This window comes from Opisthorchis viverrini (genome assembly GCF_000715545.1).
Source record: "Opisthorchis viverrini unplaced genomic scaffold opera_v5_201, whole genome shotgun sequence".
Lineage (NCBI taxonomy): Eukaryota > Metazoa > Platyhelminthes > Trematoda > Opisthorchiida > Opisthorchiidae > Opisthorchis > Opisthorchis viverrini.
The window spans coordinates 467,788-493,778 of NW_008751856.1; the positions used below are offsets into that span (position 1 = coordinate 467,788).

A 25,991-nucleotide genomic window follows, 5' to 3' on the forward strand; every position below is an offset into this window, starting at 1 on the left:
TATCATCAGAGCACCATGAAGTTCATTCGTTTGTAAGTAAAGCCTCAAATTGGAAACAAGAGAAAGGATTGGATGAGAGAGTAACTCAGTACAAGCGTTTTAATGTACATGCACCCCGGACCGCCCAATCAGATAATGCGAAGGAAAGCTGACATCGATCAGTCGTGATATCTTGCAATTTCTCCAGCCATGTGCCGGGGGGTCACGGGGACCCCTGCCTAGAAGGCGTAACGCACCAACAACACCCAGACTCTTAGTAATCTCATTCACACCTTTCTTCTAAGTCCACCTTGCGGTTTCCGCCATTCCGAAGAAGGCACGAAGAACACTGCTCACCTCGGTAGATGGTGTTTCGGCATGCATAGCCCATGTCCAAGCAACCACAGTGGATGTTCCTGGACGGTTCGCGCAACTAAAGTACTTGTAATCATATCGGTACATATTCCGACGCCAGCAACACTTCTTGGACACCGGCTTATACCACAGCTGTTACCTTCCGCACTAGTAATCTTTTCGGCTGGACTCAGCGTTTAGGCGCTGGTCATCACCCCAGGGTCTAGACATCTACCGATGTGGCGGAAAACTCTTGTACTTGATTGAACCACTCCATGTATGTCTCCAGATACTGAGTGGTTTTAACTTGCTGTAACAAGCGTGTACAAGGCCCCCCAGCTAACGACTTCTTCCCAGGTTGCAGTGAAACTACACTCTGTCAAAAAGTACATTCCAAAGTTTCACTTAATCTTTAACCGCGCACCTAGAATTTCTGTCATACAGTATACTCACGTGTATGTATATATATGTATATTAATACGCTTTTGAAGTATGTATTTCGCATGTATTTTGCGTAGGATTTGACAGAAATCCCAAATTGGCCGAACAAAATTTTTAGTCAAACCTCAAGGTCAAATCTCCTTTGTACATACATACAAATGTGGAAGCAGAGTTGAAATTTCCTGGAAGCACTTACAGACGTGAATCACAGAGCCCAACTGCGTATCGATTTTCTCGACATTGTAATCAATACGAGTGCTTTGTGTCGCTCATTGTCTGGATGCGGAAGGCCACAAGTTTGTAACGTTGTGCTGTTGAAGAGCTTTCAGCAACCTTATGAGTAATTTGTTACGTTTTATGCAATACATCGCGATATCTCGAATATCCTACCGTTGTGGACCACAGTACCGTGAACCCTGATCTGGATAGCCGATCGATAGCCTGGTGAGCCTGGCCAAGCCAGAAGAAATCAATGAACGCGCGGGTCAACTGATCTATCGATCCCTGTCGCAGAAAAGCGGGTCAAAAAGAAGAGAAGCTAAGAATACAACTCATCTGTCAAGGGCGAGTGAAGAGTAACCAACGAAATCTGTCTCAACTAAAAACGATTATTCCATTGGCTGTTATGTAGTCCCGTTATGTTCAGAGCTTGTTCTCCTAAAACTTATCAAGTGAATCTTTAGGCAGCCTGGTGCAGGGTATGCAGTTGAGCAAAAGCCTCCCAAGCGAGATATTCAGCGGAATTCCAGGTGAGTCTCCCGTCAAAACCCACCTTGTGTGCAGATGAGTATACTTCTCTAGTTTAGTGCAATTTGGTCCGAACGGATGGAAACTTTGGGCCTGAGCCTGTCTGATAGGCCTTAGGAAGAAAGAAACCGGTCGTGCGCTGTCGAAGGGCCTTCAGCAACCTTATGAGTAGTATATTTCCTCTATGAAGTTTTCTGATCTCTATCAGCGAGCACCATCATAAAATGCCGATTTCATTACGTTGCGTTTGGGTAAAATTCTCCCTATAAGGCTGACATTTGGCGGGAGAAGAATTGTCCTAGGTCATCGTTGCACCGGCACGGAACCTTCTAGACTGGAAGTCGAAACTGTACGGCACATTTCGAAGAATCCAACGCGTTTTCCCTCTCGAGATTTTACATAAACTTGGAATGGTTTTTGTTGTACGCAACACCTCCACACATTGCGTCTACTGAGTAGGCCTATGAAGATTCAAGTTATCCTAAGATGGCGACGGTGCTCACCTACTTGTTGAAACAATACCCGGTTAACCCGACATTATTTGGTTTTTATTTTTCAGAAACATACAAGTAGCTGATCACCGACAGCTGTAAATTGAGAACTCCCACAAGCCCCCCCCCCCCGTTTTATCAGAATCTACCCCTCCTTTCTGAAAGATATTCTGAAATGCAAAAACTCTTCTCAAGTACCATTAACAAGTCACGCTTTCTGCAAAATCAGTTGTTCATCATTTATCATAAATTTCTCTCCAGGTTGCTGTAAGTAGGTTGTGATACATATCCTCAAAGAGCAGGGCACGTCGAAGTCCGCTAAGAAAATCCTTCTCAGGGGAATTCTGCCTCATGAGAAGCAAAGCGTTTAAGCTGCTCACAAACTCGCATGAAATAGTACATATTTGGTTAGCCTAGTTGATACCAACTTTGATGTGTATATACACCGCGGTGAATGGGAGACAGAAAACACCGACCAGGATGAATGAAAACACAAATTTCGCAGCAAATGTTTGATGGCACCAAAATTCGATATTGCCGACCAATTCAGTGGAGTTGGGGAAGAACACATTAGACGGTAAATCATTCGTAACTCTCTACAATTCAGGTAATACTATGTCGTTAAAAATCGGTCTGAATTCCGACGTCACTTTTTTCCGAAACGCAAATAAGAGACATGACGTCAGTGTTTTCTTCTGTAACATTGTATATTTGCCTGCGTCTAAAGGAAATGCTATTTTTAATAACATTCTGATGTCGAGTTAATTGGAACAGCATCCCACGACTGCTTTTGTTAAAAAAACACGTTAGACCATTTTCGTTTTTCTTCTCCTTGGACTGTGTGCGTAACCGATGGTGGTTCATGAAATCCGGACACACCGGCTTAATTAGAAGCAATTCGCAAAAATTCCCCCAATAGATCTACCCCGTCGACCGGATGATCTCCTTTCAGTTTGTCCCAAAATCCCACCTTACATCAGTTCAGCAACAGTAATTAATGGCCAGTTATCAAGATAACCAGCTTTACTGTTCAGCGTTTCACTAACTGGTCAGACAGGTCCGTGTGTTTATCATGGTGAGTTACGTGAGCTCAAATTGTGTGATCCTGGGATTTATTCAATTGGACCATTTCCTGCAAAGGCAGGGCCGGTCGTTTCATCGTCTGCACCACTGGTTGACGGGTGCTTTCCACTGCACTCACGCTCACTAGTCAGTCTTGACGTTTTCAATCAGTGATCGGCTATAACCTTCAGCGCGTGTTCCTATTGGTCAATCCGATGTCGCTTCGCATGACGAACACGTGTGCAACTTTGATCGACCTAAACACACTGCCAGTCAGTCATGCGTCATTTATTGTCTTGTGAGTGTTAAAACAGTTCACTTTTGAGGATCCTGCCACATGTGATGTGGCCAGTTTACTTCAGTCCGCTCTTGAATAGGTCCCGTCTGTAAACCACATGATCCGTCAAGAAACCATTTGGCTTGATGAAATTTCTCCTACCATCTGAATTCCTATGAAGATGAAAAATTAAGCAGGCACCGATAACCGATGCAGCAAGCTCTTATAATTTTTCGTAATCATTATCTGAAAAAAGCCGGATTTTATTAAAGGATAGTTACACTTGTTTCATCTCAGTGTGCCACAGGAAGATGCCTACCGGTGGTCAATAGAGCACAACTAGGCATTGTGATTGGTTGAGGAACAGCCTGCGACAGCTATGACTGGTCCGGACTCATGCAGACTGTGATTGGCTGTTAGGCAGCTGGAAGACAAGAACCAATGGGAGATGAGCCTCGCGAAATGGGATTATCTGATTCGTTTCATGACCTGGTAAATATAAGATTTCGTGACGAATTCTCATTCTTCAAATCAGTGTGTGCGTTTGACCTCTCGTAAAGTGAACAAGGTCCTCAGATACATCGTATACATGATGGAATCGAGGAGCCACTGTGTGATGGGCTACAGGGTGCCCCACAGGACATCAGAGACAAATGGTATTTAATTGCGTGAGGAGATGTAAAAAGTTGTAATGGAGATTCATCCTGTGAGTAAAGTCATTCTATGCTAAAAAAAAATCAAGAAGCACTGTACAGCATGATCACATGTAGTCAGATGAATTGGTTTCTGTGGCTGAAGGATGAGTGTTGTCATATCATTTCTAGGGATGCGAGTTAATCCCAATACCTTTCAGGTTCCCGTTGCCGAACTGTTAGATGTTTGAACTTCTCACAGCCGGGAGGTTACCGGTTCGAAACTCTCCAGCAGAATGATCCCCAATAAGAATGAAACATCTGTACCATGCTTCTCGGCTCTCCAGCATCGATTGGATTCACTTAAAGTTCAAAATCGCACTTGAAAATTTTTCAGATTTTCTCTTTACTAACACCACAATGTAAAGAAAATTATTTTTGGTCCTCAGTCGCCTTTAGTATAGATTTCTTGATATTCAGAGCAACTGACATCGTTTTTGCCGACATCTGCTAGCCACTAAATGGATGAACAGACTTTAAGCGTAGCTCCCCGTCCAGCTTGCGACATAATCAGGCGTGGAAATCTCCTGGGGTATGGGTTGGAACAGCTACCACTGCGAAAAAAACGTGTATGGCAGTTTTAAACCTCAACATATTCGGCTTATCAACTCGGTTTCTAACGGGAGGTGAACCACCCTGGAAAGTCGTAAAATCTGGGGAGAAGGGGGGAGATGTGAAGTGATGCCCTTGTTCGGTTGACTGAATGCGTAACGAAATTAGTGCTGTGTTTCGCTTCATGGCGTAAAATACTTCCGCGTCCAATGACCACCTACTTGACGTCAGAGTCGAGGGAACGAATACCTATTTCGCATTTTTTTTCAAAAGTTCGGCAGCGCTCTCGCCTATGATACACACCCTGTCAACTTATTTTTGGATTGCCAAGCGGCATTTGTTATCTTGAAGCTATTTGGAAATGTTTTAACGGAAATTTCTTTGTGTGATAACCTACGGCCGAAGGGCTGATTGTTCATAGTTCTAATGCACTACTCATAAGGTCGCTGAAAATCCGCCGACAGCCCACGACCGGTTTCGCCCTTTATTGGGCTCATCAGGTAGGCTCCCCAAGTTTCCGTCAAACTTATGTTCTACTTGAAACCAAATTTCACGAAATTAGCAAATATACACTCATTGTTCAACCTACTGGTCGGGAGTTGTTGGATTCGCGAGATGCGCACTGCTGATGGCTTTTAATAAGGATCAAACAGCTGTACAGTGTTTCTCGGATTCGCGGCATAGACTGTCTCAAACGTACAGTAGGGAATCTACATTAGAAATTCGGGTGCCTGAGATAGTTTTTGGAGAACACGACGATTGGCGCTGTTGTGGTGAAGGAATACGAGAAACCTCGCCACCTACAGGTAAACAAATCGGTCTTGATTCCGGCAAGTTTTGATCTTCTTTGGGCCAATTTGAAACGTGGTCCACTCGGGAAAACTTAACTACCAAAGAAACACGCACGCGGATATTGTGAATCTAACATGTCAGGGTACCATTGCTTTTATTTAATTACTAGTATTCTTAGTTGGACGAAATATTACTCAAAAACTGTATTCGAAAATACAAAATACGCTCAGAAAATAGCAAGAAGGATTTCGTCCGGCTAGTTTGTTCCATTCCTCTTCATCAATTCCTTTCGTCACTTAGAGCAGATGGGCTGATGAAGATCTTCCACGAGGAGACTGGTGCCTATAAATGTTTGTTTTAAAGTTTCAAATCGAGTTGGCAACCATTTGTACCCTGGTTCACCGCTTTCACCCGGTTACTCATCGATAAAAAGAATATATATTCTACTGACGGCACCTTTTCAACAGTGCCATTGTTGTCTCCTTAATGCCTTCTTATTACCGTGAATACCGATCAATAGCGTTGCGCGCTTGGCCAAACCAGAAAAAGTAAATGAACGTGCGAATTGGCTGATCTATTGATCACTGTCGCGTACAAGCGGGCCAAAGAGAAGTGATACTAAGAATACAATTCATCTGTCAGGGACGAGTGAAGAACAACCAATGAAATTTGTCCCTCAACGAAGACGGTTATTACATTGGTTATTATGTAGTCCCGTTATGTTCGGAGCTGGTTCTCCTAATAACTATTTTGAGTCCTTTTACGTGAGTACAACTCAAGTGAAACCAGGCGATGTTTTGGTCAACAAGTCCCGTTCGAACGAGCACGCTCCAGTCAGCTTGTCCAGAAAGCATCGTCCAGGGATCGTTCAGGTGGTATGAGATCGCGTAGTGTAACAACACTTTTATTACCAGCAGTAAGCCTGAACTTTTGAAGATAATTAGCCAAGAATTCTGAGGCAGCGAACCTGTTGTATCATGCGTGGCCGTCTATTAGTTACGCCTGCCTATTTCGCATTTTTTTCAAAAGTTCGGCAGCGCTCTCGCCTATGATACACACCCTGTCAACTTATTTTTGGATTGCCAAGCGGCATTTGTTATCTTGAAGCTATTTGGAAATGTTTTAACGGAAATTTCTTTGTGTGATAACCTACGGCCGAAGGGCTGATTGTTCATAGTTCTAATGCACTACTCATAAGGTCGCTGAAAATCCGCCGACAGCCCACGACCGGTTTCGCCCTTTATTGGGCTCATCAGGTAGGCTCCCCAAGTTTCCGTCAAACTTATGTTCTACTTGAAACCAAATTTCACGAAATTAGCAAATATACACTCATTGTTCAACCTACTGGTCGGGAGTTGTTGGATTCGCGAGATGCGCACTGCTGATGGCTTTTAATAAGGATCAAACAGCTGTACAGTGTTTCTCGGATTCGCGGCATAGACTGTCTCAAACGTACAGTAGGGAATCTACATTAGAAATTCGGGTGCCTGAGATAGTTTTTGGAGAACACGACGATTGGCGCTGTTGTGGTGAAGGAATACGAGAAACCTCGCCACCTACAGGTAAACAAATCGGTCTTGATTCCGGCAAGTTTTGATCTTCTTTGGGCCAATTTGAAACGTGGTCCACTCGGGAAAACTTAACTACCAAAGAAACACGCACGCGGATATTGTGAATCTAACATGTCAGGGTACCATTGCTTTTATTTAATTACTAGTATTCTTAGTTGGACGAAATATTACTCAAAAACTGTATTCGAAAATACAAAATACGCTCAGAAAATAGCAAGAAGGATTTCGTCCGGCTAGTTTGTTCCATTCCTCTTCATCAATTCCTTTCGTCACTTAGAGCAGATGGGCTGATGAAGATCTTCCACGAGGAGACTGGTGCCTATAAATGTTTGTTTTAAAGTTTCAAATCGAGTTGGCAACCATTTGTACCCTGGTTCACCGCTTTCACCCGGTTACTCATCGATAAAAAGAATATATATTCTACTGACGGCACCTTTTCAACAGTGCCATTGTTGTCTCCTTAATGCCTTCTTATTACCGTGAATACCGATCAATAGCGTTGCGCGCTTGGCCAAACCAGAAAAAGTAAATGAACGTGCGAATTGGCTGATCTATTGATCACTGTCGCGTACAAGCGGGCCAAAGAGAAGTGATACTAAGAATACAATTCATCTGTCAGGGACGAGTGAAGAACAACCAATGAAATTTGTCCCTCAACGAAGACGGTTATTACATTGGTTATTATGTAGTCCCTGTTCGTTCGGAGCTGGTTCTCCTAATAACTATTTTGAGTCCTTTTACGTGAGTACAACTCAAGTGAAACCAGGCGATGTTTTGGCAAGTCCCGTGTTATGTTCGGAGCTGGTTCTCCTAATAACTATTTTGAGTCCTTTTACGTGAGTACAACTCAAGTGAAACCAGGCGATGTTTTGGTCAACAAGTCCCGTTCGAACGAGCACGCTCCAGTCAGCTTGTCCAGAAAGCATCGTCCAGGGATCGTTCAGGTGGTATGAGATCGCGTAGTGTAACAACACTTTTATTACCAGCAGTAAGCCTGAACTTTTGAAGATAATTAGCCAAGAATTCTGAGGCAGCGAACCTGTTGTATCATGCGTGGCCGTCTATTAGTTACGCCTGCTCTGAGACTGCCAGACTACGCGATAAGGAGGAGACAGAGAACTCGGGACACGGATGTATTGTCCGGACAAAACATACAGAGCTTCTGCGTAAATATATAGGGTGACTAAATGGCCAAATATGGTCGTTCACTTGTTCGTTCCGTACAGCCAATGCCAGTGTTCCGGTCGTGAACAGTGTCAGGCCCACTCCGTTGGTCGTATGTTGCTAAGCCGTGTTTGGTGCGCTCTGCCAACGCACCTGCTTTCCGAACGTGTCAAACCGATGGTGACCTTGGAAATGCGCCACTCTCTGCACATGTACTTTTTCAAGTCTGGTTACGCCCTGACAGAACTCCAACGCATATTACCATAGTGACCGCATCTAACCTATGGGTGTTTTCCAGGCCGGTCAAAGGGAGGACGCGTTATATATACACAGGGGGCCAGGTGGACTGTAAGACACTAATGGGTGGGAGGAAATGACGTTGATTCGGGCCAAAAGACAGGAAACGATGAAAGTTTCGTTCCACTCGAATGAATTACGCTCAAAAAGCAATGGCACTGTTTAGCAGTAGGGAATAAGCAAAGTACTGGTTTTCCAAAAAGAACTTCAGTCTTTCTCGACGTGACAGTTTTCAATCGGAACAGACGGAAAGCCGTTCCTTGTAGTACCTAAGCCGGTTCCACTGATTTCTGGCCCTCAGTTGTGAGCCACTTAGTGTCACGTGACTGGCCCCTGTCACTCGGATTATTGATCGATTGATTGAGTGGACACATACAGACGGCAGTTTGCATGACAGTCATTATCATCATCATCATCATCATCATCATCATCATCATCATCATCATCGACAGCATGATATCAGTGTTCAACACTGATGCTTCACTGCCGTAAATGACAGAGTAAATAAAAAAGTATGCACAAGTCATAAGGGTAGTGGAATATTCTGGAAGAAGTTGAAGTACAGGGGTACTGGATCAAATCGTGGGATCCCAGTTTGGCTAGCATCTGGAGATTTACTTTCTTGAACTTCATTTTATTAAGTAGTCACTCAGTGTTTTTGTTTTTCTGGTATAAATACTGTACCTCTGATTATTTTAAACACGACTTCCAAAGCTTGAACGAGAGAAAACCGCCTGAGTTACTGCCTCTCTGCTAATTTTTTGGTTGGGATTTTGCTGAATTAACGAGAATCTGCATCCTGATTCAAACAATGGTGTAATCACCATGTTCATCGGGAAACCTACACCGGAAGACAAGCATTTTCGGCTTCAGGGTCGATATGGAGCTCGAGGCAGTTGATTGGTTGAGGCGCGAACTAACTGACCGGAAGGTCTGTGGTTCGAAACCAACCACGGTATCTTGACTGCTCCTGTCTAGATTCCGGAAATCTGGCTATCAGTGAGGTCAGCTTCCTGAAAGTAACCACTCAATGCCCGAAATCTACCGAGTCTCTCAGCTCCGCTAGACGTTGACCAGACAGACAACACCCCTCAACATGAAGCGCGTCACAGCCTTGTACCAAACCCAGACAGCGCGAGTCAGCGTTGATCAAGGTCAGACAACGCCACCGCAATATGCAACACGTCGCAGCCAGATCGAGTGCGTCAGCATTGGACCAAGTTCAGACAGTGTCCCTCCAATAAATAGCTTGAAACCGTTGTACATTCACACTCGCACGCACTCACGCTCTCGCACTCGCTTGTTTGTAATATAGCGGTTGTGTTCCCTTCTGCGAGTCTTTTCTCTCGGCAACTAGGCACTGGAGCCGGTCAGCAGCAGGTACCTCAGATTGGCGAATCAGTAGATAACGCTGGCAGTATCACAGCCCTCGTGCTTTGGTCGGGTACCGACGCACCTATGCACCAAAAGGTTGCACCCAAGGTAGTTGGTTACAAAATACAGGTGTGTAAATGAGTACTGTTGAACTAAACGGAGTCCCCTAGTGAGGTAAACACAGCTTGGTGATTGGGAGACGTGTCACGTACGCTAAATTATCATCCACGAAAAGAAATTGTTGGCTGACTAAAGGACTAAGACGCGCTAATCCACATGGAGGGCGATTCGAATCCATGTGGCTTCTTCTCCGAAGTCTGCGCGATATCTCCACACGTGGTTAAAAATTCTACAGAACCTGTCAGTGTCTGGAAGGACTGCCAGATAACTTTTGCCCTTCGCATTATCATACAATGCAGTTGAGTAGAGCTGGCGAAACAAAGTGTGAATCAGTCTCGCTGATGTCATTTGAGTTCGAGGGATTCGCAGATGTTTTGCCCGTTGAAGTCCAAGGAAACGTAATTCTTGGTTATTTGTAGAAAACCATGTGACTTTCAGATAGTAACCGAGAGATTCATCTGGGTTCCAGGTGGGTCTCCCGTCAAAACCGGATTGGTATGTAGAAGAGTGTACTTTTCGAATTCTGTGCAATTTCGGTTCAATTAGAGCATAAAGTTTGTGGAAACTCGGGGACTGCGCCTACCTGATGAGCTCCAAGAAAGGTGAAACAGGTCGTGCGTGGTCGAAGTTTAGTGTTCATGCAGTGCCTTTTGTCTACAATCGATCGCGAGACAGTTAAGCGCCACTTACTGTGACCCCGTTAAACTCACAATTCCGTTCGAATGAAGCAAACAGGTGTTGCTCCTCGGTGATTAAATATACTTGCGATTCGATTACTCAAATCAAGGATACCAGGCAAGAAATTCTTGGGCACTGGTAACTTTTATGCCATGAGGGTGGGTTCAACACCAGTACCTGTCCTGTCAACGGCACTCTGGACCTCCTATCCGGTCTTGAGAAGTTTTGAAGCGATTGGTAGGTCGTACCTTACTCAAAACAACTTTCTAATGTCTGAAACGCCTCGTTCGGTGTCCTTAATAAGCAAAGCAAATTCACTCTCAGATGAATGCAAGTATAACATTTGCCAGGTGGCAGTGGAGAGAGAAAAACCTACTCAAATTCGACCGGGACTTCTGGCAACTGACTACTACATTGTGGGATTATTGTATCAACATCGAATTCAGATGGATTGATTAGCCTTAGGTGGGTTAATCTCTTCCTGATTAGTCCTGCTTTCTGAAGATCTGATGTGAGCTTAACTCCCAACTTCAAGTTTGAAGTTAATCCAGAAATGCTCACGCCTCGAATTGATATAAAATGGGCGCAAAACGATGGACACGTGACCCTTTGATGGCAAATTCACACAGTTTGCTCTGGATCACGTGTTTCACATTGTCGAACGTCAGGAGTAGGATGTTGGGAAAAACAGTAAGGAAGCTAAAAAGAATCTAAGACCAAATGAACCACTTGCCGGCATTTCGGGATTTGATGTCTTATGACACCTATGTTCACCCAGTTTGAAACGTGAACTAGATATCGAGAAATACACTCATTTGCAAATCAATTTGGTTTTCACGCCAGACTCAACTGAATCTCTCGTTTATCACATGAGTCTCTCATGAAAACCAAATTGATTTGCAAATGAGTGTATTTCTCGAAAACAGTCCCACTTGTATTCAAGAAGAACATACGGTTGACGGAATCTCTGGGACTGCGCGCCTACCTGATGAGCCCCAAAAGGGCGAAACCGGTCGTGGGCTGTCGAAGAGTCTTCAGCAACCTTGTGAGTAGTTTCCATTGTGAACTAGTTTGTTTGTTTTGGCTAGAGATCACGAAACGTTCACCCAGTAGCTTCGAATTCGGGCGAAGACTGCCACAAGCCTTGCATTCAGCCGAGATTTCTCCCTGTATTTCAGGTCAGCCGAGCTGTTTCATCCTTATTACGAAGCATCGTCGGATGCGCCTTTCACGAAACTCCAGTCGAACCTTGGCGGCTGGTAGTTTGAACACTTGGGCTTTCGACCAAGATGGGTCGAACAGCACTCTGATTTGGCAGGCTGAGCGAATAACATGATATGCTATTGGATAATCTGACCACATTCTTTCCTGGGCAAATTTGATTGGATCCAATCATCACGTGCTGAACAAGATTCTGATTGGGCTTCCTGCCTCATGTTCGAGTCGAGAGAGAGGGAGATTCGAGGCTCTTCATGGTTTCTTCTACACTGCTGAGCCTTTTGATACACAAATGAGCGATTTTTAGACAAAATGGATATCCTACGGAAGCATGATTTCGAGGGCACAGTGGCTGCGAAACAAACAGAAAATTAGTTACGACGTGGTCAGAAACAGTCACTAGGATTACATTTTGTACTTTTCTCATAAGGAGCCTGAGGTAGCTCAGATTTTAAGGTAGAAACTTACTGATCGAAAGGTCCGTGGTGCGAACCCAAAACCCGGTACCTAGAATAGTCCTGTCTAGGCTTGGCCAACTGACTCGTGCCTCCGTCGAGTGTGCGTTGAGTTTACATGCCTCCAAATGTAACAAATTTGAAGAGATCTTCACTACAACTGATTGTTACACGATTGTTGAAATCGATATAGCTGGGACGAGACTCGGCGCATGGCTCAATTTAGTGGGCTCATGGTGATAGCCATCGATGGGGCTTAGATGCTAAAGTCTAGACTGGGTAAGATTTAAGTTCCGCGTCCATAACCCGTGTTAGGTTGGCCGCATGAGAACAGGTGGAACGTGAACTTTCAAGACCTCAGCGTGCGTCGATTCAATGAAAGTCCTGCAATGTGCGCGCAGTACACTGGACTAGTTTTTACTATCACGATGCTGTCAAGTGCGATTTACCTGTGTCGAGCATCCCCATGGGCAAAACTAATCTGGCCCGTTTCGAAAGCTTCACCGAGTTCAATGAACCTTGCTTGTGTATTAATGCAGAGTCCACAATCTCTAACAAGAAAGGTGCGTTCCAATTTGGTGAAATGGCTTCACAGACAAGTCCTTGTGTCCTTCGAATAACGGCTATGCGGCCAACGGGATCTGGTGACATAACAAAAATCAAACAGTTTTCTGAAATATCCATCCTAGGTTCTAAGGGAGTCACCCAGGCTATCAGCAAGGAGGTAACACAAGGCAGTGGTGCGCAGTAAAGACAACTCAGCCGTACTCCAATAGAAGAAGTCGAGCGGCGTTATCAAGGCTTCTCAGAGTCATCAAGTTGGTGAACAGTTCAGCGTAATTACCCTAACATCTGTACCAAAGTTCCAGGGGAAAAATATGGTGGTCCCCGTGTAGTGCATTCAGTTGAACACCTTAACGAGCCAGAGATTCAGGAATGTCTTGTAGAGTTTTCCCTCAGCTAATTTGTGCACGTGTGGGTGAGACACAGCCCGGCTCAGCAATGTCTTCTGTCAAGGTTCTTTCTACGGACAAATATCGGTCTGTCCATCCGCAACTTTTAGTAAAGGCAGCCAATAGCCGTTCACGTGGTTGTTAAAATACGGATGGAGATACCAGAAACGTTGGGTGCGCCGGAGATGAACATGCATGAGGTCTTCACGTGTCAAACTTACGACCAGTCTTTTGGGAACAGTGTGCTTAAATACACGACTGACTGACTAACTGACCGGCTGAATAACTGATTGACTGACTGACTGACTGACTGACTGACTCTGATTGGTTGACTGACTACTTGGTTGTCTAATTGGTCGGTTGAATGACTCATCCACCTGCACGTCCATTGGTGGATCGCTGACTCATCCTGGAGGGTGGTTTGGCTGGCTGTGGCCATTTAGATTCAGATACGATAATACGACTCATTCTGCAGAGACCAACCTCAAGCTCGTTAGTTTTAGCCAAAAATGTTTAGTCATGGGCCTCCCTTCATGGTCGGCCTCCATACCGTCTATTCAAGGGGGAAAGTACATGTTAACTGTGACTTAACACTCAGCTTTGCATTACGTTGAGTATAAATACTTCCAAAAGTAAGCCAGATGTATGAGAAATCACACGTTTGCACCGAAACTCTCCGGTGCTTCCTTCGTTCACGAAAGTGGAGCCAATCAATGCTGATGCGTCATGAGGAACTGTCAAGATGTTTCTTCCACCAGCACTGTGCATCTCGTGTAGAAGAATTGTTGTATTTCCTTATTTCAACGTCTCCGAGACTGGAAGTTGCACCTCTACGACTCGCTTGGAAGAATCCAACGCGGATGTACCTACGCATATTGCGTCCACTTATTAGGTCAATGGAGATTCAGATTATCCTAAGATGGCGACGGTGCTCACTTGCTTCAGAAAGTATGGATTGAAACATCACCCCGTTAAATCGACATTATTTGGTTTTCTGTTCCGAGAAACGCACAAGGAGCTGATCACCGAAAGCCATGAATTGAGAACACTCACAAGTCTTTCCCTCCCCAGCTTGTCGGAATATACCATTTCGTTCTGCAAGACATTCTGAAATGAAAAACTGTTCTCCAGTACAGTACTGATTTTGCTATCTGCAAAATCAGTTGTTCAACTTTCAGCATAAATTTCTCTCGAGGTGGCTGTAAGGAGGCTGTGATACATTCGTTGCAATCATCAAAGGGCGGGCCTCGTCAAATCTGCAAAGAAAGTCCTCCCTATGAAAATTCTGCCTCTTGAAAAGCAAATCTCTGAGCTACACACAAACTCGCATGAAATAGTACATATTTGGTTAGCCTAGTTGATACCAACTTTGATGTGTATATACACCGCGGTGAATGGGAGACAGAAAACACCGACCAGGATGAATGAAAACACAAATTTCGCAGCAAATGTTTGATGGCACCAAAATTCGATATTGCTGATCAAGTCAGTGGATTTGGGGAAGAACGCGTCAGACGGTAAATCATTCGTAACTCTCTACAATTCAGGTAATACTATGTCATTAAAAATCGGCCTGAATCCCGACGTCACTTTTTTCCGAAACGCAAATAAGAGACATGACGTCAGTGTTTTCTTCTGTAACATTGTATATTTGCCTGCGTCTAAAGGAAATGCTATTTTTAATAACATTCTGATGTCGAGTTAATTGGAACAGCATCCCACGACTGCTTTTGTTAAAAAAACACGTTAGACCATTTTCGTTTTTCTTCTCCTTGGTGTGTGTGCATAACCGATGTTGGCTCATAGAAACCGGACATACAGGTTTAATTAAAATCTATTCGCAAAAATTCCCTCAATAGATCTACCCCGTTGACCGGATGGTCTCCTTTTAGTTGGTACTAAAACTTCCACCCTACATCCGTTCAGCAACAGTAATTAACGGCCAGCTTTACTGCTCGGTTTTTCACTAACTGGACAGACAGGTTCATGTGTTTATTATGGTGAGGTGTGTAAGCTCAAATCGTGTGATCCTGAGATTTATTTGATTAAAGCTTTTTCTGCAGAGGTAGGACGGGTCGTCCTGTCGTCTGCACCATTGGTTGACGGATGCTCCCCAATACACTCAGGCCTACCAATCAGTCTTGACTTTTTCAATCAGTGATCGGCCATGACCTTCAGAGCGTGTTCCTATTGGTCAATTCGGTGTCGCTTCGCATGACGAATGGTTGTGCAACTTTGGTCAGCCTAAACACCTTGTCAGTTAGTCATGCTCATTTATTGACTTGTGAATGTTAAAACAGTCCGCTTTCGGGGGATCCTGCCACACGTGTTGAAGATAAATTCATAATCAGTTTACTTCAGTCCGATCTTGGAACCAACGTCCCTTTGGTTCTCTGTCTTGGTGGGGAAGCACTACACTTATGCATGCACTCTCTCAAAACAGATTTGCTGGCATTCAATTCTTTCGTCCGTGTAGCAAAGCCTTTAGCTGTCAAAATCAGCCTAGCAACCAGCGTTTGCGGGCAGTCGATTAAGATGCCGTTTGCAATGAAGCCCCGTACATGTATATCTTCGAATTTTGGGAAAAGGCCCCCAACTATTAGCCACGTGACTTGTCGGGGAGAAACTTGGCCTGCGCACATTTCTCTTCCCTTCTAAATCCCTGTGACCACGAGAAACAAAGCTACGCGGCAATAAGTACTGCAAACAACAGCTGTAATTTGTCGCGGTTTGTACTAAAAAAAGCAAGATCTTATTAAAATTCAACCCATCAAAATAAGTCCACGCTGCTGAATAGTACTGTGGCTGAGAAACAGAGTGATAGTTGACACCCAGTCGCCTAATACTGACCGGTTTGAATCCAACATATCACGAAAAGTATTGATCCTAGTGCTTACTTCCTATTTCGCCTGAAAGTTCGCCCTTGGGCTCCGTTGATTCGTAACAGACTACCGACAACTTGGCATCGAGGTTCTTGTGTCTCAACTCATTTTTACATATGAATCATAATGTCCCCGTTTCGTATCGATTTGGTTGACACTATTTTTAATACAAGCGTTTAGACGTGGGAGCGGAAAAACCATCAGGTTGGACCATTGTTTCTCCCAAGCGGGGTAGACGTAGGGTTGAAAGGGTCGAGATAAAGCAGGTATGGATTAGACTGGGGGTGGATAGGTACGTGATTATTCGCCACATTCTTTCCGCTTATCAGAACACGCAGAATGAACCGTGTAAAGCAATTACCACAAACGATTCAACGTAGAGCTTCAAATTTTACCTCATGCCGTCGACCGCAGTCACAGAACAGTGTGGAAGTGCGTAAAACGTTGATAAAACGCCAAAACAATATGATCAATATGAGAAGCATACTTCTGAGGTAAAGAGTAGCGTTTATTAGCTGTAAGACTTGAGGAACATGGGTAGTAACTGCGATTTGCAATATTTTGCGGTTTGAGACACTGAGGATGAGATGACGAGATCTGTTTCGAAGTGTGAAGAGGTGTGCGCATTCGCAACTGAGATTCACCTCTGTAGGTAAGGCCAATGTATTCAGGAAAGTCATGAAACACTGAGTATTTGTTACTTTCTTGATGAAAACCGAGTGCTTTGCGCATTTCAAAAGATTCAGGAGCGAAATTCGTCACCCAAGGAGCAGGTCAATGTCTGACCACGTGATGTGTTTACCGGTAGTGAAGGATGATAACGCAACTTCTTGTGTGGTTGGGAGCTACTCACTCTGTTGATCAGCCAGTCATGTTCCAACGGTCAAGTGTTCAACCACTAGATGGGAGGTCGCGAGTTCGAAATCCTATGAGTTGCGTGTGGTGGGTTCTTCTCGGCTCACCAGCACCTACGGGACCGTACCTCAGTTGATAGTATGATCTACTCAAGAGTGAGGGCAGAAGCTTGTAAGAAGTGGCTTGATGGTCAGGTGCATATGTCTGGGTTGAAATTTCAATAGTTCCGACAGATTGCGACGGACTGGAGGTTAGCCAAAATGGAGTGGGCTGTGTACACACGGCATAAAATACAAGGTGTCCCATAATAAACGCAAAAAACAATATTCATCTGTAACCTTTAACAATAATTTAAGCAATAATCATTTACATGCAAGGATACAAGCGTTATGCAGATTTACAGAAAATAAACGGGTAATGTTGAAAAAAATTGCCTTTTTCTTCCAAAAAAGTGGAGGCACTATAAGATGTGAGACACATGTTTAACTTCTTCAAGCGTCACTCGTGCACAGTCCTCTTCAATTCTTGCTCTCAACTCCACCAAATTCTTCGGTTTATTTTTATGATATACGCGAGCCTTGATCATTGCCAAAAACCAATAATCCACAAGTGAGAGATCGTGTGACCTTAAGGGCCAAATGTTTGGAAATCCACGAGCAATGACTCTCTCATCAGAAAATTGCTCTCGGAGGTAAGTTCTTACCTGGTTTGAGTAGTGGGGTGGGGGACCATCTTGTTGAAATGAAGGTAGCGTCTCACAATACGATGCACGCTGGCCAGGGGAACGTCGGTCAACTGAGACACTTGAGCTATTGACGAAGATGTTATGGTGCTCTGGGACTGAAGTTGCTTGACGGCATTCTGTACAATGGGTACTCTTCCATCACTCAGAGACTTTCTCCCTTTGCCAGAAAAATCCAATACACATCCAGTAGACTCTAATTTCCCAATGAAGCATGTATTGGTCGACACGGTGAAAGGATCTTTGATGAGACCATGTTTGGTTTTGTAACCACGGAGTGCAGCGGTGGCGCTTTCACCAATGGAATAATAGAGTTTCATAATTTTAACGCACGTACTAACATCCATCGTACACAAGAAATGTCAACACTTGCAAACAAAACCTCCTTTATGTTGCTACCAATAATAAAAAATTTTGTCGAACTTTCTTTAAACGACTGCGTTAACTTATTCATTTAAATTTTGGGTCTATTATGAGACATCTTGTGTATCGAGGACTGCTTCGCTTGGAAACGCTGTTTATATCGCTGAGTCTGGTTCTCCACATGTGCTTGCAAAATGGAGACTGAGCGTCTTAATAGTCGCCCAACAACACAAAGTTCCCTGTAGGTTCATCTGAGCTAAAAATGGATACTACTGAAATGTGTGGGAGGCATACACTGTTTTCAATTTTACCCTCTGTAGAAATTATCGGGGTTGTAGTATACTTTTAAAACCGTGCGTCTCTTAGTTGAGCCTGCTGGTTTGTCCGCGATCAACTGGCCTTGCTCAGCAAACTAATTCATCACGTGATCGGGAACTGTATTCATTCCGTCCACAATGCGAAGCATCTGCGCATTTTGGAACAACCACTGTCATCGGTTATGAGTAGAGAACCCTCCGAACAAGATGTGAAGATGTGGATGCTTCCAGCGTGTCTCGCATGTCAGATGTGCAGATGTCAAGCCCCCTGCACGACCTTTGGTATGTACTACTGATAAGAGCAAAAACAAAGTCCAGTGCTTCGCCTGTTTGGTCTGAAAATACCGGAATATCTGTGTCAGGAGAGAGTGAGGGACTTTTAGACAACTGCTGCGAACGGGAATGTAAAACGGTAGTATGAAAGGTTTCGTGGTGATTGACATGAGAACGGTCATCAGTTTTACAAGCACATCTCGAGAGATAACGCCCACGAGGTGTGGCATGTAATTTGACGGAAAACGAACGCCAGACTGTTCGCGTTGCTGGCTGGTCATCTATTCACACAAGATTGGGAGCAAAACGAAAGACGCCAGATCGTTTGAGTGGCAATACATCCGCTACGTTTGTCTGAAACGAATTCAAAAGAATATCGTTATCCCTAATGTTGAAAAAAATTGCACCAATTTAACTTGATTCATATTTGTAATTGACAGCTAAGCAAGACTGCAGTGAACATTATTCGGCGCAGGTTTATCGATCGGTACAGCCAGTCGTTCGAACACTGCTGTCCGCTCGCAATCAATAAGGGTGTTGCCTTCTGAATAATCTGATAGCCCTTTGTTTCTGAATTATTCGAAGTTTGGTTGAAAATTGCTCGTGAACAAGCCCTGACCTTTTCGATCCGTTTTCATACCAAACAACTAAATGGAAAAAGTGAATAGATTCGTTTTAGGTCGAAAATGTTTTGCGTTGTACTCTGTGACAGGTTTGCTGGAATTTATCGAAGTGACTGGGGAGTATGGACACTGAAAATCTTAACCTCTGAATCAGGAGTCAGAAGACGTCAGTGGGAATCGATCCGGAAACAGAGATTGGCTAACCTGCTCGGTCACGCCAGTGGCTGCCTAAACCTATCGATCTGAATAACACACCAATCAGAAGTAACGCTTTTAGTGCTGATAGAAGTCTCGGATCGGAGGGCAGTTGTGACTGTCTAATGATCTGTCTGTCACCTTCAGCAGATATAATGAGGGGTAATCAGGATGCAGGCCGATCGAGCTGTCTGAACTCGTCACTTCATAAACCCCGACTCCCTTCAACACACCCGGAAAACCTAAAGTTTGTCACTCCAACGCATGAGATCATGGGTTATCTTGAGCGCGAACACTGTTGCATCAGTCAGTTGTTAGTATGTCTAGATAGTTGGAACTCTGTTGATTTTATTGGCCAATGATCGGGTGGTTTCTCACCGAACCTTGTAATTGGCTTATAACAGTTTCGTCACAATGAACAGATGTTCATATCTGCAACGTGATTGGTTCATTGTGTCGTTCCAATGCAATATAAATGCAAGCACGATTGGATGACTCACCCCCCCCCCTAACCGCAAATTGTCGATGGCTTCTCGCAGGGCAACAAAGCAATTGCAAGCCATTTATTGAACTCAACGACCAGATTGGTTACTACTGCGTGGACAACCACAAAGTCAATTAGTGGACGAGAACTCTTTTGTAAATCGTTTGAACGTACAGCGCTCATGCGTGAGTGGAGACAGGCTTGTCGAGTCACGCCTGTTCGATGCAGCAATGCCGTTGCTTTGTTATAATATAACTACTATTGAGTCGGAAGCATATGGCAATGGTACCACGTCATGGTAACGCACACGGTCAGCAGGGGCAAGCAGATCAGAGATAAGGTTGCATAGACCGGATAAATTTCAGGGAAGAGAGTGTTCTGCACTGTCCCTCGCATGCGCTGGCCTCGGAAATTCACGCGCCTGTTGGAGCTGCCGACGTATTGAGTAGTATCGTTCAACTCGGTAGTAACAGTGGACAGAGTAAAAAACGGCTGCTTCGTTAGCAGTGATTGCCAGGGGCATTTTTAGAAGAAACATTTTGAAGAGAGAAAACGTTAGACTTTTTTCATAAAGGAAACAACTCACGAGTTTTAATTAATGTTAAAGTTTTAACGTGGGTAATATTTTTTGCGTTTATTATGAGACACCCTGCAGACTTAGAAAATGTTGAGGTTTTGAGGCGAGGACCACGGTCCACGTCACAGAGACTGATAGCACGCCAGTGTTCACAGAATAGAGGGCATGGAACTAGCAAGCGTTTGATGAACGGTTTTCGATCAGTCGAGCTGACACGTGTTGGTGTGCGATTATCAGAGGGAAGAGTGGTCATCATCTGGATTCCACTTAACCTTACGCACCTCCCCTCCCCCCAACTAAATTGTCGCAACATTCACATGCCCACGAAGATCAAGAAAAATCTACCAGTGAGACCCGAGGTAAATCATCAATTGAAGCACCGACAGGATCCGGTAATTGATCTGGTGAGCTAATATAGAGACGTCTTACTGAATGGTTCTCCGTCTGCCTGAGAACCTGGCCAACTTGGCGACCTGCTCACTTGGCCTTGTTTGTCAAAAGCGAAACGTTGTCCAAGTAAAAAGCTACCAATTGTTAAACATGCTCTTCCGAATCAATGTGGAACAAACGCCCTACAGTACTCACAATTTGCTGTTTACACTTCGACAGCCCACGACTGGTTTCACCCTTCTTGTGGCTCATCAGGTAGGCGCAGTCATTAACCAGCCGGGTTCCAGGTGAGTCCCCCGCAAAACCAACTTTTTTTGCACCTGGGTGTGTTTCGCTAATGTGGTACAAAGTTTAAAAGACTTTTCCCCATACTTTGACCTTCAAAAATTTTGACAGCCGATGTCTGAAAGTAATGTTCAAAGTACACGGGTGAAAACTAACAGGTGGGTCGTTTCTGAAGACTGTTACTCCTCTAGCCCGAACGGGGAAGTCTGTGTCTGACGGACAATTGGCGTTGCTTCCCTGACAGCTGCAGGCCAGTAACCGGCACATACAGTACGAACCATCATAACAAAGTGTTATTTGAGCTTTCCATTCACAAACAGCCCCTCTGGCGATTGGGGATGAAAACTAACCAAGACTTCAAAGCCCGACAGTCTCTGCTGAGGCCTACTCAGTTAACCGATTCGGGGACAGTGACTTGTAGCGAGCTACGAGTTTGCATCGATGTGGTGTTGAAGTAGAACCGAAGGCTGATGAAAGCTCAAGGACTACGCAAACTTCATAAGGTCAAACAGAGGAAAAACCGACAAAGGAGGGTTCTTAGTGCGTTTTCAGCAACCTTATGAGTAGTGTGACTGGAGATCCATACACACATTTGGCCCCTTAGCTGCCATGAGAAACTGAACTGTCAGAAAACAAAATCGGTAACGAAAGGTTGCTCTGTACTTCTTCTCAAAGAGTGGAACAACATCGGGCGAAAACGATGGTGAGCGAGGGACTAACATCCGGGAAATGATGTATAAAGAACAAAACAGCGCACGCTGTTGTTATCATCATTTGTCATTTCCGTTTGAGAAACGTAAGGAGGTAAACAGTCCCAAGGTTTGTTTATCTGACAGTATGTTAGCATTTTAAGGAATATGACGGTTTCAATGTCCACAAAATGCCGTGCTATCGAATTTCCGACGGGGAATTTAGTAGGCATCTGGGTGGGTAAAATACTAGGACGAAAAGAGAGTTTAATCCGGTTGGCCTGAAAACTTTCCCGTTTTTGAAATAAAACTGATGTTCGTTTCCCGCGGGTAAGAATTACAAATCTAGCGTTGCTCAATCAAACAGAGTACAGAATCGTTCGATTGATGATATGATTCAGAGGTTACAGCGCAAAATTACTGACCGGATGGTCCACGGTTCGAACCCTACCTCTGCCTCTCCACTACTCCTATCTAGGCTTTGGTAGCCTGGCAGTATCCCAGCCCTCGTGCTTCCTTCTTGTGGCATGGCAGCTAGGTACCAAAGGGTGGTACACTCTCAAAGCATAGCTACTAGTCCACCCGTAAGGAGCACGAGGGCTGAGAACCTGACAGGTTGCCCGAGCCAAGACAGGAAGAATCAAGTCACTGAGGTAGGGTTCAAACTACGGACCTTCCGCTTAATAAGTCCGCGCCTGAGCAAGAGATAGCTACATCCAAGTACCCAACTTTATATATATATATCGTAAGGGAAACAACTTTCTGGAAATTCTGACGCCTTCCGGATGCGTCTTTGGAAACCGGTACTCAGCCAATACTGGTTCATGATTGGCTGTCGGGTCCAGTTATTCGGCCAATCAGATTTCGGCTCGATGCTGGACTCCGGTAAGCGTCCCAAACTTCCGACCAATCATGCGAGGAATAGGCTTGTCGGCCGTAGCAGCACCCAAATGCGAGCGGAACAGAGGGACGCATGTGGAATTTCGCCTAACAGTAAGGCTGACAAAGTCGCTTGAGGAGCCCCGCACCGGTCTCGCTCACGTGATACTCATCAGTTTGGGATAACCGTTTTCGTTGAGACCGGTTTCACCGGTTGTTCTTCACTTGCCCTGACTGCAGGGTTATTTAATTTGCGTCAAATTTTCCAGATACCCATTTTCCCGACAGTCCACCTCACCTTCCGAACTTGCTGGCTATCTTCAGCGACCTTTTCTCTGTATACACCCTCTGTACACTGTCCGACTGAAGATATCCAAAGCCCACCTGCCTCACTTTCCCTCTTTCCACACCTACCGATTGTTCATCCTTCGCGCTGAATGATCCACCATATTTATTAACCCATTTCTCAATAGATCGATACACAGATCAATACAGATTTCAATACAGCGCTAACTCTCTTCACCCGTCTAATCCTACTGCCCATTGAATACAAACTACGTATAGTTCGATAGTTTTAACCGTCCTGTAAGACCCTTAGCAACCTGGATCTTTCAGTCAGTGTTCTGAAAATTGGCTACTGGAAAGAGGAGTGGGAGAAAGCCTAGGGTTTTTAGTTCTTGAGGTTCCCTTTGTTCACCCGTTTAGTTCGTGGTTCAATTAGGGTCAAGTTCTTCGTAGTTGTAGCCGGTAAATAGGAACTGGGCACTGCTCGGTCTGGATGAAAAACGAGGGACACTGAACACAAGGTTGTTGAGAGCCGTCTGACAGCTACGCCTGTCTGGTTAGCCCCAAGAAGGACCCGACGAGTCGTAGGCTGTTAGGACTTTTCAGGATACTTATGAGTAGTATGTTCTATGAAGAAAATATACTGCGATATCTGGTACCAGCTGAAACACGGTGGCCTATTAGCACCACATTCCATTGAAGAATATCACAGCTGACAGATTCAACTTTGGTTGGTCTCCGTGGAATCGGGACTCCTATTGCCAGGAGAGTTTTCAAAAAATCAAGGTTATGCTTAGTTCCGACCTACTTTTGACACATTATGACTCGTCCCGCGATATCACCGATGCATCCAGCTACGGCGTTGGAGCAGTCATTTCACGTACGTTTGAAGAAGTTACATTCAGGTAGAAAAAAGAAGCCTCGGCGATTTTTTTTTGCTGTGAAAAAGTTCCACAACAGAGATTATGGGTTCAAAAATTCCTAGGGTGTAGTGAGGTGCTGATGGTTTCAAAAAGGATAAAACAGCTTTACAGGGCTTCTGGGATCTTCAGCATAGATTAGCCTAAACGTTTAGGAATAGATCTCGGTTAAACTTGTCAACACGTGATGAAAATTCAGGTAGCTGGGAGAACATAAGCAATTGGGTAGGTTGTCCAATGCACCAAGGAATTATAGGGCGCTGAGTGCCCGGTCTGGAGGTCGCGGGCGCAACTATCAGCCTGAAGATTCCTAATAGGGATGAATCTCATCATCAAATGTTGCTTAACTCTCGACGCAAAATTTCCAAAACAGATTGAAAGAACACACTGTGGTGCTGGAAACCGCGTCACCCCGTCACCCAAATACTTGACTGTTCAGCTCACAGTCGCTCACTGGATCACGAGACTTGTTTTTTTCCATACTCAAACCACGTCGCATTAAGGTGACTCATCGGACGTCAATCGTCTGAGCGTACCATCCACTCATGTGCTGACGCGCTCACGTACACGCAAATCGGCCTACATATAGGGAAAGCGAACACAGTCAGCACACACAGACTCGGGCGCGCGCAGGGAGCAAGGTTTCAGCCAAACACTCCAAGTTCACTGACAATTATGGAATACGTGTAGCAGCCAAACTGAGGACTAAACACGTTCCCACAATGCGAACGTTCATCCGACTGTGCATCCACATTTTTCGTGACCAGAACTGATGCTGATATGGCACCGATAAGCTCAACGCCAGTTTCACTGCGCTTGAATGACCACTAATGGGATGATGGTAGCTACTCAGGCGAGCATCCGGTCTGAGTGGACTATCTAAACCATCCCGGGTGACTGACCACAAGCATGTTGATTACGCTCTGAATTTTATCTCGCTTGGAGAGATTAATATGTGCCGCGATTTTTTCTCTCTTTGAGGAAAGCCGCTGTATGCGAATATCACTCATCTGGCAAACTAATTTGGTTTTTCGNCTGGAACCCAGTTGAATCTCTCATTTGTGATGTTTCCAGGCGACTTCTGAATGTGCTGCACCAGGCCGCCTCATGTTCCAGTCACTACGATATTCGAGATATCGCGATACATGTACATCTTTGTAATGTACTACTACAGTAACCTTATGAGTAGTGCATTACAACGAAAGCCGCTGTTCATTTGTTTATTTATTTATTTACATGAGCAGGTGTTTTCAGGTTAACGAGAGTTCCTTGCGGAACCTCGGTTGAATCTTTCATTTATAAGCCACCTCATGTTGAGGTGTCGAATTCAAATTTTGGTGATAACTTTCGGATAGCCCCTTACATCACTTACAGCCTCTCCAAAACACACCCATTTGCGCATCGGTTTCTTCCGAACGAGAAACTCAACTGAATCCCGGCTGAACCACTGGCCTTTATGATATTTTTCAACTGAACGTGCTGCACCAAATTTGGCTAGCAAATTTGGTTTAATATTCAAGTTCTATAAGAGGAAAGCTATTTGTTACGAATTCTTTTATTAACAAACATCAAATAAGCAGTGACAGACTGTTGAACAGGAAAGTAACCGTCTCTTCAGCTTTCATGGCCATTCATTGACCATCACGCTATTGTAAACAAACACCGCAAAGCAGTTCCACAAGTTTCGTAACGCACTTCACCTTCCATTGGAGGCGGGCGGAGCTTCGAGAAAACTACAGACTACTCACATATCCTATCAGTAGTATCCGCCGTTAAAGAGGTATCTTGGTGCGTTTCCTGACATGATACCACTTGTGGGATTGACGGCTTTTCTTAGCTTTGCACCTGTGTCCAAGTCTCAGAAAACAACCAATAAAGCTTGTCGGCAAGGGCAGGCTAAGAAGACTCTGTTAAAGATTTTTTCAATCTTATGATTGGTGAGTGATCTTGCAAAGTTAGGTAACAGTTTGGTGTAGATGAGAGATAATATAAACGATAGATTGTGTTTCATCAGA

General features: G+C 44.5%; 1 protein-coding gene across 1 annotated transcript in view; it reads right to left on the reverse strand.

Moving 5' to 3' along the window:
- T265_08069 (hypothetical protein) overlaps positions 1–25,991 on the reverse strand; it is a gene marked incomplete at both ends in the record, with an annotated part of 62,879 nt that overhangs the window by 13,456 nt on the left and 23,432 nt on the right. The window contains one exon of the mRNA XM_009173764.1: positions 12,714–12,905. Coding sequence (XP_009172028.1) covers positions 12,714–12,905 — 192 coding nt within the window. The remainder of the gene's footprint in view (positions 1–12,713; positions 12,906–25,991) is intronic.